Here is a 14,030-nt window from a genome sequence, read left to right on the forward strand (position 1 = left end):
GCTTCCATTTTTCAGATTTTCTGTCTGTACAGCACTCTCCAACATTTTAGGATATATGTGATTTTTGTTCTCAGTAAAGACTCCTTTGTCATTCTGCTGCTTATGAGTTGCCTTTTTTATTATTTTTTTTTTTTTGAGATACATGTTTTGCAGGACCCTGCTATAGCTGTAGGGCCTGATTTTTGAAAATCAGTTTCTGTTGTTGTGGGTATGATTTTGCTATGATGGCTAAATGGGTGCATTTGAACCCACAATTTTAGATTCGGTTATCTAGGGACAAAAGATGCCACCCTTCCAATCAGACACCAAACAGCAGCATTTTTAAAATTCAGTTCCTGGGTGTTAGCAGTTGAGGGAAACTTTCTGAGGAGACCTAATGATAGCACTTTACCGGCTGGTGGGGACAGACCACTGTCTTCTCTGCAGGCCTTACAGTAGGTAACATTTGCCAACAGTTGCTAGACCTGGTATCTGAGAGAGTGCATTATTCCATATATTTTGAATAGAGAATCATTGTGGCATCTTGTGATTATGGTTGTTAAAGTTTGGCTTTTTAAGAGCAATGACTCGTGGAGTGTAAGGGTTAATAAGGTATGAATTATGGGAGCAAGATCTAGTTTACCCCCAAAAGTAAATGCTTTCTTATGCAGATTCTATCATTTTCATAGGCGTGTGCATTTATATTACCACAAAGACACCATCAATTAGTATTGAACCTTTCTGCTGGGTGCAAAAATGAGGATTGGAATCTTTAAGTTTTGACAGTAGTGGAACTTCCTCCTGTACGTTGCTTATTTGTGCTAATATTGATTTTTAGGTGCCAAGCAATGCTAACATAAAAAGAAGTAAATGGCCATTAATATTTGCGCTATCAAAGTAAGCGTCAAGCAGGAGAATATATTTCGTTCTGATGATTTGTAAACACTCCTCATCAAAATAATATATTGATATCCTTGTTCTTGTCTTCATTGGAGAGGTTTCAGTTTTCTGGGAACTGTCAGAATTTGCATCAGCTTTGTAAAGGGTAGGAAAACAGTTACCTGTATGTCGAGTGGTCACTATTAAAATGTTATCAAGTGCCATTAGAAAGTAATTGTTGTGAAAGTGGTATTGCAGCCATTCCCTCAGTACAGAGAATCCATTCTCCATGCGAGCAACAAGCATTGGGATTGCACAGTAAATGTGAAGGGCTGTTGACCCCTCTTCGTTGGGGGCATCATGGAGTCTCACCACCCATCCCCAGTGGTAGCACATGGCTCTGTTAAGATCCCAATCCTGTTCCTATTTATGTCAATGGCAAAACTCCCCTTGGTTTCAATGGGAATAGGATTAAGTCCACTATTCCTCAGAGATATCCCAGATGCAGAGGGAGCGCATGCCCTTACGGGTATAACACACTCTTCTGCTGGTCAGTGCAAGATCGCCAGATTGGCAGAGATCAGCAAGACTGTCCCCTGCGGCTGCAAAGAGGCTGAATTTTTTTGTCTTCCTTACACATTCAGGCAAGGGCCAATCGCAATCTGACATCAGCATTTGTCTGTCTCTCCTAAGCTGAAACAGGGGAGCCTGCAGGGGAAGGATTAGTCACTGGGAAGGAATCCGCATTTCAGCACCCAAACCCCCTTTTCTAAAAAAGGTCCAGGTTTCCTGACCCCAGTGAAGTGAAAACCAAAGAGGAACTGGAAGTGGCCAAATAACTCTCATAAAAGGTATAGGGGCTGAGTTTTCACACTCAGATCTTGGCATCAGGAAGCCAGATGTTCATGCACACCAAACACTCTCTGATTTTCCCAGCTTCTTTATTAACTCTTTCCTCCTTTACTAAAGTATTTGAGGTAGAATTTTCAACAGTCCCATTTTCAAAAGTGCTTTGGCCATCGAGGGTATGAAAGTCTCATTGAAAGTCAATAGGACTTGAGAGCCTACATGACTAAGTCAATTTTTAAAATGAGACTTATGCTTAGGTGCTTTGAAAATTTTACCTTTTTGGTTCCTACACTAGAGAGGCTTTTAGTTGTACTTGGTATTTGTGTTTAAGATACTGATAGGTTGCAAAAAAAAAAACCCTCATCATCCAGGATGATCAATTCATGTGAGATTTCTGGCAAGTTTTATGATCCTTAGAGCATGTCCTGACCTTCAAGCTGATTTTTAAATATTTTTGAAAAAATATTTCAAATCTAACTTAGAAATTGATTTATTTCCCTGTACTGTCTCACACAAAAATCTCCATCTGATTGATTGTCAGATCAAGTGCATACATTCAGCAGGCTCTCGTCCCTACTGGAGCTGAAGCTAGAAGCTATACCACAGTCTACTGTGCTGGGTGTAGGTGCTTTAAAAGATGGTCTCTACCCAGGAACTACATATAAATCCCACAATTTATTACATTCATTGGTATCTAGATAAAGGTTTATTAGGAGATCAATCAGGGCTATGGCTCATCAACCTTCACTAGCTGGGATGTTTTCAAGGCTTTCGTTAGGGAGTCAAATTATTTTCTTCACTGCTCTGAGAAAATAATTCCTCCAAGTGGTTATTATCTAAGTTTGAATCTTGAAATATTAGGAGCAGCCCATGTGAAAAATGCTGATGACTCAGACAGCTTAAAAATCCTCCCCCAGTGAATACACGAGTATGACTGTACACCAGGGATTCTTTCTACATGAAATAATCTGAGTCACTTAATGGGCAAATTATATGAAGGAGGTGGGGGAGAGGACATGGCAGATAGAGAAGTAGCTAATGGTAAAGTTGCTGGCAGCAGAGATCAGCTATATTTGGGAGGTTCTTGGTGTGGTCGTTTATCTATCTTTCGATGATGAGCTTATAAATCGATTAGTGATGTATTTCCAGGTGACTTCTGCAGCATATTATAGTAGGATGGATTCAATTCAGATCAGCAATTGAAAGATGGGGGAGCAAATTCTCTGCCCACTGGAACTATATCCATTTTCACCAGCACAGAATTCATCCCTGGATGCTTATCTAAGTGAGCCAGATCTTTTCAGCCTCCACTTATGGGCTGGAAATCTTATGAGAATTGCTTTGCTAGAGATATTCAGTACTTCCTGGCTTGGCTGGACCCCCAAGACACAGAGACAAGAAAAAAAAAAAAAGGAAAATTCAGAAGTTAAAAAAAAGTTTAATTGAACCTTTAAGAAGGGTTGATGCAGTTTCTGTCCTAGAAAGGAGCAAAGGGTTCATGGTTTCTTATATTATTTTAACCAGTTCTCTCATTGCTACCTCACACCATTAATGACACATTTATCCATATTAATCATCAGGATATAAGTTCTCCAGATCCCTCTGCATTCTTTTCTTCAGAGTGTACATAGGGACAACTAATAATCTGGAGAGCTGTGTGACACTTACAGCCCAAAATCTAAGAATGTGTGAAACTTGGCCAGTCACAGGCTTAGGACCCATCACAGACTTGAGGGAAATTTGCAGAATACCAACTCGGACTTGGGTTGGGCAGTGACCTCATCCCGGCAGGATTCCAACCTATAAGGGACATAGGCTCCCTTCCAATTTCTTTTTATTTGTTTACTAGTGGCCTGATATATTCCCCCTTCTCCCACCAAACTTTCTTGCAACTTCAGGTTAGGACTTCAGCTCCATGATTCTGATTGTAAAGCTCAGCCATTACATACTATGATCAGAGTTGAATTTGTAGAACTCCCACCACTGGATCAGAAAGTAATTGGGAGAAAGGAAAGGGAAATTGCATATTCATGCTGCCACTGGCTGCATGGACTTGCAGCAGCTGCTGGATGGACTATGCCATTGTACGATTGGAGTTGTGACTAATTCTCTAACCTTGTTTTGATAACCTATGGTGATGAAAATAGATACTTTAATAGGAATTCATCAGAAGGTCTGTGACTTTGGTCCAGTGTCTGGAATTTTGTCATTTTTTTCCAGTGACAATGACACACCCACCCTTGACTAGGATAAATTACCCAAAGCTCTTCATCAAAGCAAGATGTAGTGTGCAGGAAAGTCTAAGACCTTGATATACAGCACAGCCTGGCAGTGTAATTCAAAAGTTAACTTGTGTTACAACTATATCCTCCCCTTGAACTGGGCTGCACTCTCTTATCTAGTTAAAGAACCTACTGTAAATTAGATTAGAAGCCACTTGACTGATGCTCGGGTTCTTTGATGTATCTCCAGGGGGACAGAGCTGCCAAAATAACTGAAAGTTAATATCATACTTTCTGACATTAGTCTAATGATGTATTGCTCACAAAATGAATGTTCATTGTTAGTAAAACTTTAAGAACACTTACACATGTCAAACTCACAATTATGGAACCCTGTAAATGTCCTTTCAATATATAATGTGAGTCGTAGAAACACAAATTAAAGCCATATAACAATGCTATATCAGCTCATTATCAGCTGAAGAGAGAGATGTATTGTCATTGTTCATTTACTAGTATGAATGCCAGCAATGAAAATAATGATGGAAAAATGTAAAGTACTTCATTCACAGAGTACAGTTCTGCTTTTGTGACAACCTGTACACCTATTTTCCCAGATACGGCCTCTCTCTTCATCTTCCTTTGCTAGCTGAGAATTAAAGTGATCCCCCATTGTGAAACATAATGAGAACAAACATGCGCTCTCAAATAGAACAAGATGGACATTAATGCGTCAAAGAACTAGCCAGGACTTTGTCGTCCCTGTCCAGCAATAGAGCCAATAGAGCTCTTCCCCCCCAGCCTGCTAGGAATCTCCAATCTTTCCCCCCCACTGGAGGATCTAGACACAGCGACTCATAGATTTGTCACTGCCAGGTTGGATTACTGTAACGCCCTGTAACCAGCAATGCAGAGGCTCCAGCTTATGCAGAATGCAGGAACCTAATTTCTCAGTGGGACCGGTTGCTGTGAGAACATCACACTGACCCCTGCCAGGGCCGGCTCCAGGCACCAGCCCAGCAAGCAGCTGCTTGGGGCGGCCAACTGTGAAGGTCAGCACTTCCAGGTCTTCGGCGGCGGGTCCCTCACTCCCTCTCGGAGCAAAGGACCAGCCGCCAAATTGCCACCGAAGACTGAAGTGGCGGTGGTAGAACTGCAGTTCACGATCGTGGCTTTTTTTTCCTTTTCCTCTCTCTTCTCTTTTTGCTGCTTGGAGTGGCAAAAACCTTGGAGCCAGCCCTGACCCCTGCATTGGCTTCTAGTCTGCTTCCAACTCGAGACCTATCTCCTTGTCCTCAGATCCATCAGGGGGTCAGGACCCAGATACCGTACGTCAGCCACTGTACCATATCTCCATCCATGATCCACCAAGGAAGCTGCAATCTTCTGGGGGAAAACACAGCTCACAAAGTCCTGCTAAACTGAGTGAGAAACAGAGATAAGGCAATCTTTTCAGAGCGGGTTTAACCTCCAGAAAAAAAGATTGGATTCATTTAGAGTCTGCCCATGGTTAGGAAGTTCTGAAACACCCATCCTGTTTGATAAAGTTACCCCACCGTATCCAGAGTGATTAAAAACACACCGATGGTATCCACTCCAAATCTCTGCTGGGAGAAGGGCTGAAATTCACCCTGCCGGGGTCACAGCACAGGTGTGGATATGATGTGGATTAAACGCAGGTCACGGGTGCCTTAATGCAATCCAGTAAAAGGATCTGAGATGCGCTGGGATTCTCTAGAACTCTGTTGTTTGTGCCATCAGCCAGGAGCAGTGGCTTACTTGAGCATGGTCTAGAGGTGTTCTTAAAGGAAGATGAAAATAGCATGGGTCTGAGGGCCAGTGACTGACTCAGAAATATATCTGAAGGGTCTGAGTATCAGAGGGGTAGCTGTGTTAGTCTGTATCCACACAAACAATGAGGAGGTCTCAGGCTCATAGTCATGATACCTCCTGGTGCATCCCAGGCACAGTGTTCCAGGCCCAGCAGCCCTCAGTACTTACTTCACTGTATTAAATTGTGATTAATAAAGCCCCATGCTGAGCAGCCCTACACTCTCACACCCCCTATCTGCAAACCTGTGTCACTGAGCCCTTGGACTGCAAGCTCTTTTGGGGGAGGGACCTTCTCTTTTATGCTTGTAAACCACTATGCACATCCATGGTGCTATATAATCCTAGTGCCATAGCCTGCCAAGGGTGAGCCCCGGGAACTCCTGATGGGGCTCTGGTGTATCTCTCTTGATCTTCCCCTCCCCAGCTGATAGCTGCGGATAATGAAATGGTCTGAGAAATGAGTAAAAAGAACATAAAGGAAAACAGATTAAGTGCTAATCTCAATTTCAGATAGTCTCAAAAGCCTGACTATTGCCTTTGCCAATATTCTTATCAGTGCTCTGGGCTGAGAGTAAGAAAGCCATGAGCTGCTCCTCTAAATACGTTAGCTGTTGTGTCTTGTGTGAGGCAGGCCTCCCATGAAGAATTTCAAGTGAAGCAGAAGCTAGGAATCCACGTGTTCCTTATTTGTTCACTATTAGCAGACCAGCAAACACCGCTGCTTAATAGCACCTTTCTGTTGCAGTTGTGTGCGGCTGCCCACATAAGGATTAGGGAGTATAACTTTCTCTCCCAGTATCAGTGACTGGTGGTGTATCTGCATAAGCCACAAAGTTCAGCATTAAGGGTCAGATCCATAGGTGTGATAGCAGAGGGTGCAGCACAGTACAGGGGGCACGGAGTAGCGATAAGGCGACGGTTCCAAGCAGAGAAATGCCTCGCCCCATTTCCACTGACCACATGGAGGGAAGAGTGTGGGGGCCACTAATCCAGCTCTAGACCCTAGGAAACCCTCCATATGCTACATGATCTTCGTGTTGCTGGTTAAGATATCTTTGAGGCCACTTTCTGGCCCTGCACAGCTAATCATCCACTGTACCTGTTCATCTATGTACAGTAGGTATTTTTGCACGATTTTTATTTGATGCTACACTTTGTTTTTCCAAATGCTAAATAAGAGGCTCAAGAATTAGATGGGCTGGCACTAGACAGGGGACCTTGAAAGCAAGAAGAGAGAAACATTGTTCCAGGTAGTAAGCAGCTTCCCATTAGGAGTTTACAGTTTTGCAACCTCAAGTAAATGCAGATGCAATTGATCTTCCTTAGCCATATGTCTGATTGCACCTGCAAATTATTCAGTAAGACATTGAAGTGATGTCAGTAGCACTTATTTACATTTCCAAAACGGCAGGCTGGGTCGAATCAAGCCCCAAATGACACAGGCAATACAATTCACTGTTAGTTTGCTCGCTATCAGACTTCATGTTGTGAACTGTTGTGTTTAGGTTCTGGAATTATGAATTTCCTTGTTTGTCATTATCTGTTAGGCCTTCAATATTTTAATATAGCTTTTTCCAGGGTCTGTAAATATTACATTAGCGCTGTTACCAGCCTAGGTGATGACTGATATTTCTGGTGCTGATCTATCTTAGTTCTTTTCTCTTTACAATTATGCAGCTGAATAGATCATTTTTATTTAATGGAAAGTCCCACCTTAAGGAAATATAAAGCTCTTCAGAAGAGCTGCATTTTCTAGTCTGTGTTGTCACAATTCAGCCTTTCATTACATTTAATTTGTGCAGTAATAGCCTCAAATATCTCTGTCTGTCATTTGCAGTGACTCTGGTTGTCATTTGTGAACTTTAGACAAGAGAGATTTGGTGTACTACTTAAACAGGTCAAATAAAAAAATTGATGCATGACACTTTGACACTGCTGGAAAAGGTTACATGCTCTAAAAATAGAAAAAATGTCCAGCACTGGTACATCTTTTCTTTGGCTCATTTAAATGTGTATGTAGGTATGTATCTAAAATAAAAAGTTATGCTTTCAGAAAATGAGAATTGTTTGAAAGGATGAGCCTAGAGCTAGCAGATTTTGTTCATTAATATCACAAACTAAGAAAGTTACTCCATCAGTCTAGTTACATCAGACTAAATCTCATGAGATGTTCAAAGATTTGCCAGTTAATTGATAAATTCCACAATTTCATTTTTTACTGTTGGTGCTCTATCAAACTAACAAAATACTTCTATGAGGATGCCTTCCATTTGAAAGCCCATTTCCATCTAAAATGCATTGCTTGAATCAGAATGCATTTCCCTCTTTATTTAGAGAGGTCTCTTATTATAAAATGCTGACAGTAGAATCACCATCCACTGAAAGCAAAATAAATTATGCAGAAGTGGGAATATAAACGGATTCCGATTTGTCCTCCATCCTAGACCCAGCCGTCACATCTGGGCTTCAGGCCAAGTTATGTCACTAACTGGACAGTGCTGGTTCTCCTGGTGAATGATCTTGTTTTAGCTCATGACAATGGACAAATGTGCGCATGCTTGCTGAGCCAGTGAATCCTAAAGTGTTACTAAGTCCCTTAAGATGCCTTTCAGGAGTGAATGGACTTACTGGCTCTGATTCTGTCTTTCAGACAGACCAGACTCTCAAGCGCACTTACTGGTGGAGTCCTGAAGTCTCAATGCTAGTATTTCTCATCCTATTTAGCGTTGATGTCCAAACCATTGGGGATATGCCATGTGCTCCAGTGCCAGCTGTACACAGATGTTACCTAGCCTTACATCTCACCCTTAGTCAACAGCATCACCCCCTTGTGCCTGAGTGAGATTAGTGTCCATATGAAAAGGAGCTTCCTGAAATTAAATCAGGGCTAGATGTCAGCGATGTTAATGTACAGAGGAAAATACCTGAAGGAATATCCCAAACCATAACCTCATCAGTAATGGTCATCTCATGGTCTTCCTGGACTCTTCAGTGCTCCTAGAGCTCCAATTAGCTTCAGTAGCCAGAAATACTTTTACAGTAGAACCTCAGCATTACGAACACCAGACAACTGACCGGACAACCACACACAGAACCAGAAGTATGCAAGCAGGCAGCAGTAAAGACCAAAAAAAAAAAGAAAAAGCAAATACAGTATAGTACTGTTAAACATAAACTACTAAAATAATAGGGAAGTTTTTAATTTTTTTTGACAAGGTAAGGAAATGGTTTCTGTGCTTGTTTCATTTAAATTAAGATGGTTAAAAACAACATTTTTCATCTGCATAGTAAAGTTTCAAAGCTGTATTAAGTCAATGTTCAGTTGTAAACTTTTGAAAGAACCACCATAACGTTTTGTTCAGAGTTAAGAACATTTCAGAGTTACGAACAACCTCCATTCCCAAGCTGTTCATAACTCTGAGGTTCTACTGTACCATCTTTAGCTGGCCTGAAGTGTATTGCTCTTCCTATTGGATGCAGACCTGGCCCCAGTGATCTTGGAGTTTTCAACCACTGCAACACTCTTCATGTGGAGATGCTGCAGTAGTCAAGCCTGAAAATGATAAAGAATCACAGATAGTAAAACTTGAAAGAGCCCTCTTTTTTAAAAAACACAGGATGACAAGAACACACCACTACAGTACTCTGCACACTACATTGACTCCAGGTCTAATACAAGATCCAAATCAATTTTCTGCCTTCACCCCCTGAAAAAAGTGAAGGGGCATTTTGCAACCTCCAGCCTCTCATTTTAAAATAAGATGCTTCACCAGCTCTATAGTTGGTCAATAAACAAGAAAGGTGGGTAGGGGGCTCTGTGAAAATTTCTGATTTTTTCCCATTTTTTTTTAATTTAAAAATTTCATTTGACTAGCACTAGTCCTAAAAATAATCTTTAAGGTCCTTGGCCCCTGTTTAGTTTATTATCTAAACCAAATCCTTTTTCCAGGACTCTCTGCTGTCTCACATTCATGGAACTCTCTTCCAGGAGATATGTGATTAAGGGTATGTCTTTACTACCCGCCGGATTGGTGGGCAGTGATTGATCCAGCGGGGATTGATTTGTCATGTCTAGTCTAGATGTGATAAATCGACCCCTGAGTGCTCTCCAGTCGACTCCTGTACTCCACTGCCACGAGAGGCGCAGGTGGAGTCCACAGGGGAGCAGCAGCAGATTCACCGCAGTGAAGACACCACGGTAAGTTGGTCTAAGTATGTCGACTTTAGCTACATTATTCACGTAGCTGAAGTTGCGTAACTTAGATTTCCCTGCCCAGCGTAGACCAGGGCTAAGGCTTCACACAATAACTTCCACTGAAAGAGCAAGGGAACATTTTTCCTTCTTTTCCAGCTCACCATGGGGCAAGTAAGAGAATATGGATTGATTGCTTCTAGGCATTTTTGTGGCTTATCATATACCATCATGATGGGTATACTAGATACCAGAGTTACTCAACCTGTGATGAGACACCCAGACATAACAAAAGAGCTGTGGAGGGCCAGACAGTGGTATGTTGGTTTGTGTGTGTGTGTGGGGGGGAGATTATTTTATTTTTTATAGAGAACATTGTTAATACCACACCTGAAGACATTAAACTCACACTTTCCAAGAGATGTGTCAGTCTGACTCATTAAACGAAAAGATTCCACTGTGGTTGGAGAGCTTGTAGGACTCCTTTAATTGTGTTTGCAAGCTTCACAAATTAAGCTGTCTAAATGCACTGCAGATTTCTCACTACCACTTACAGGTTCCTCCACATTTCACATGTGAAGGATTGTCTGTAGTTAAGTTATTATTCTAGACATTTCCTCATTAAGAAGGGCTCTATTTTCTCCACAATCTCTTCAGTAGTGATACTCCTTAAAATGCGACTGTTTGATTCACTGTTCTTTGAGACCACTGGACATATGTGTTTCTTTGCTAATAAATTTTGTTTTTCACATATGCAGCAAACATTATATGGAACTGATTGCTCGGTGAAATAGAATACTGTCAACTTCAATATTCAAAGCAAATTTCCAGTTAAAGATGAGGCCATTTCTACGTTATGCTAGAATCCCACATCTAATCCCCTTCATATTCCAGGAGAATGTGGATTTAAACACCTGAATCAGAAATCTGCTCCCCTAGTTCACTCCAAAATGAGAATGGGCCTAATTTACAATTCTGGTTTGGATACAGCTGATACCTTGTGATAAAACATTGTGGCAAAATTTCAAAAAAGTTGATGTTTGGCATAACTAGGGCCCACTTGCTGACTCAAGTGGCTCCCCCTTCTTTGGGGGACAGTAATAATTCACTATGTTACAGGCATGCTGGGAAACTTAATGGTTTAAAAAATCTTGTGATGGAAAGCATTATACAACTGATTATTACTACCATGTACTCTGATGTCATTTTGCACAGCAATAATCCAGCTATATCATTGTTATACTCCTTTGACTAGGAATGGGGGAGCAGATTTAGAAAAAGTAAGTACAACACCATTTAACCTTCACCTACAATTGTAACTGTTCTGCGCTTACAGGTTCTGCATGGTGTAGAAGACCAAAACACGACGAGAGAGACTGTTTTTGTGGTTTTGCAGGTCTGGTTTTCTAATTTTCAGTGTATTGTGACTATTACGTGCTCGTTTTCTCATTCTTAATACTGCATTAGTGGCATTATTTGCCTTGCTATTTAATTGGTTTATTCTTTCTTTTTAAAAAGAATAGAGATTTAAAATTGCTATTGGAGCTCATAAGTCCCTTGACTTTTAAACTACCGGTTTTGACTTCCAAAACCCAACCTGCTCTTGGCTCAGTTCTCTGGAACCTGACTCTGGAATCTCTAACTCTTGGCCATCCTGTAGTTTAGATATATCCAAGGCTAACACACTCCAAATGGCTCTAACACATTTCAGACAATCAAAAGTATTGATAGGCTAATCCATTGTATCAGCTCTCAGTTTCACTCTTCAAGTGTTCATAACTTCAAATCTACATAACCAGTTTTCATCAAACATGATTTTTCCCTGTCTCAAGAAAAACTAAGAACAGCCCTTGTTATCTCTCTGTACACACTTCCTGATCAGAACACATGGCAGGAATGTGCTTTTTTTTTTTTTTTTTTTTTTTTTACACACACGCAGAACAGAAAAATACCCAACCAACTTGGTTTAAACTTTCAAAGAATTCACTTCTTGGATTTGAACAAGAATGAAAAATTTAGCCCCAAATTCAAGAAACTTCTATGAGCAACTTGGGGGGGGGGAAAGGCGGGGAGCAGGGGGAAGATTTGGAACGGAAGTTGGAATTTAACCATAACTGTTGCAAGCCCTACCCATGACGAGTCTTAATGATTTATAAACATGTGTAACTTTGCACTCTACTTTACAGAGATTTAATGCTAGGCCAGAAGAGCTGTCAATCTAAATGAGACATAGACAAAAAAAAAGGGGGGGGGATAAGGAAAGGAAGCATGAGGGAGGGGGAAAGAAAAAACATGACTCACAGTACATTGCGGGCGGATCTTAAACATGCTGATATTTTTAAATCGAGATGGAGGTTTGTCAAGTAGGCGAAGAGCAGACCGCACAGAGATGAAGTCAGTGGTTGAAATTCAGGTGAAAGATGTGGATTTTAAGGAGGAGAAAGAAGTTGCTTGACCCCCCAGGAACAGGGGTGTTGTTCCAGGTGTGGAGAGCAGAGTGAAGGGCATGAAGGAAAGAAGAAGGGATAAAGGGACGAATGATTAAGAACTGTAATTACAGCAGGAGTAGTATAGGACTTGTGTGTGCATCTGCCTATCTACCTACTATGTCTATAAATAGACACATACATACGTTATGAAACAGTGTATGTGGGAGAGCTACGCAGCGGTCTCCTATGTCATTTAAAGAGTCCAAATGAAAAGTGTCATGATTTGGCACCTATCAGCCTTTCCCAGTCTTCTCCCCCAGATTTTCCCCCTTTTCTGAAGGCAAATGTTTTCTGTCAAAGCTGCCATCTCTTTCCACCCACCCCCAACCTGCCACCCAGCCGTCACAGTGAATCAGCCCAGCCAGGTAAACACATCCTGTCTCCCACTGACAGAAATTGCTGCCTTGCTACTTACTGAATGGGGTGACTCATCACAGCACTGGACCAAGGGATCAGGCTAGGGGTGGGCTGACAGGCTGCTTGACTGTTAAGTGCCTTTTTCAGAAGCTTGGGAAAGCAGGGTGGGAGGAAGAGAAGTGGGCTTGGGAAAGGCAAGGTGGGAATTGAAGGGGAGTGTCTACTACTTGGTTCTGGTGTTTCTCAGTCTGAAGGATGGCTTCACCCTGAGCAGACGCCGCCTTCCATGACACCCACGTACCACTGCAGGGAAGGCTCCATCATTGTCAGCAGGGAGACTCATGCACACGCAGGTTCTCAGCTGGTGGCCCACAGCTGTGGAACTCACCATCTCCAGATCTCTCCTGGAAGCTCTTTCAGAACAAAATGCAGGACCCAGTTCTTCAGCCTGGACTTTCCCCAACAGCCCTACCAAAATCATGCTTTTGAAAAAAACAACAACAAACGCAGACACAATGAAACAACAAAAGAAATGGCTTTCAGCAGAGTGGGGAAGGAGAAGAGAAAGTCTGAGATCTTCTTGTGTTTTCCTTTAATAAGAGCAAAAGCTGCTTGGATTCCATGATGATGGCAGCAGAATGAGAACGTAGATAGATTCAGGGGGCCTCTAGCCCAATGCAGATTATTGCTGCTTGGGAACTATCTTCTTTATCTCCTACAGTAATGCTCCCCCTTACCAGAAAACAGAAACAAATCTGTCAGGCTAGAAGATATGGTAGCAAATCTAACGTGAGAGACATATTTACAACTTATACATGCCATTGTTGATGGATCTGGGCAAGACACATGCTAATTGCTTTTCTCTGGATGGGTTAGGAGGAGATGAATCAGTAGAGATTCCTCTGCATAATTAAGAAAGGTATCTTTTTATCTGCCTTACTTTATATATGCATAGAGGAGCAGTGGGCTCTCACTTTTTTACAATCCTATATATTTTTAATGTTTTTCTTAACATAATTACACTAGTAATGCAGAGGAAGCGTTCCCAGCAATGAAAAAACGTGAGAAGGTGAGGTGTCAGTCCCTGGCAAGGACAAACAAAATTTGAATTAAAATACTAAATGGATTATGTCTATTTGGACATTTCTGTCATTCTAGTAGAAGTTCCTTAATTTATTTCTCTCCTCCTAAAACTGCCTATTGACTTTAATTAAGCATACCACAGATTTA

At 41.5% G+C, this 14,030-nt stretch overlaps 1 protein-coding gene across 10 annotated transcripts in view; it reads left to right on the top strand.

Annotated features, from left to right (window-relative positions):
- The window catches only part of LOC123377056, a 348,713-nt gene that overhangs the window by 295,523 nt on the left and 39,160 nt on the right, over positions 1-14,030 (top strand). For all 10 annotated transcript variants that reach the window (XM_045029450.1, XM_045029451.1, XM_045029452.1 and 7 more), the window contains one exon: positions 11,291-11,350. In XM_045029450.1, coding sequence (XP_044885385.1) covers positions 11,291-11,350 — 60 coding nt within the window. The remainder of the gene's footprint in view (positions 1-11,290; positions 11,351-14,030) is intronic.

The sequence above is a fragment of the Mauremys mutica genome, chromosome 9, assembly GCF_020497125.1.
Source record: "Mauremys mutica isolate MM-2020 ecotype Southern chromosome 9, ASM2049712v1, whole genome shotgun sequence".
In the NCBI taxonomy this organism is placed as follows: Eukaryota; Metazoa; Chordata; order Testudines; family Geoemydidae; genus Mauremys; species Mauremys mutica.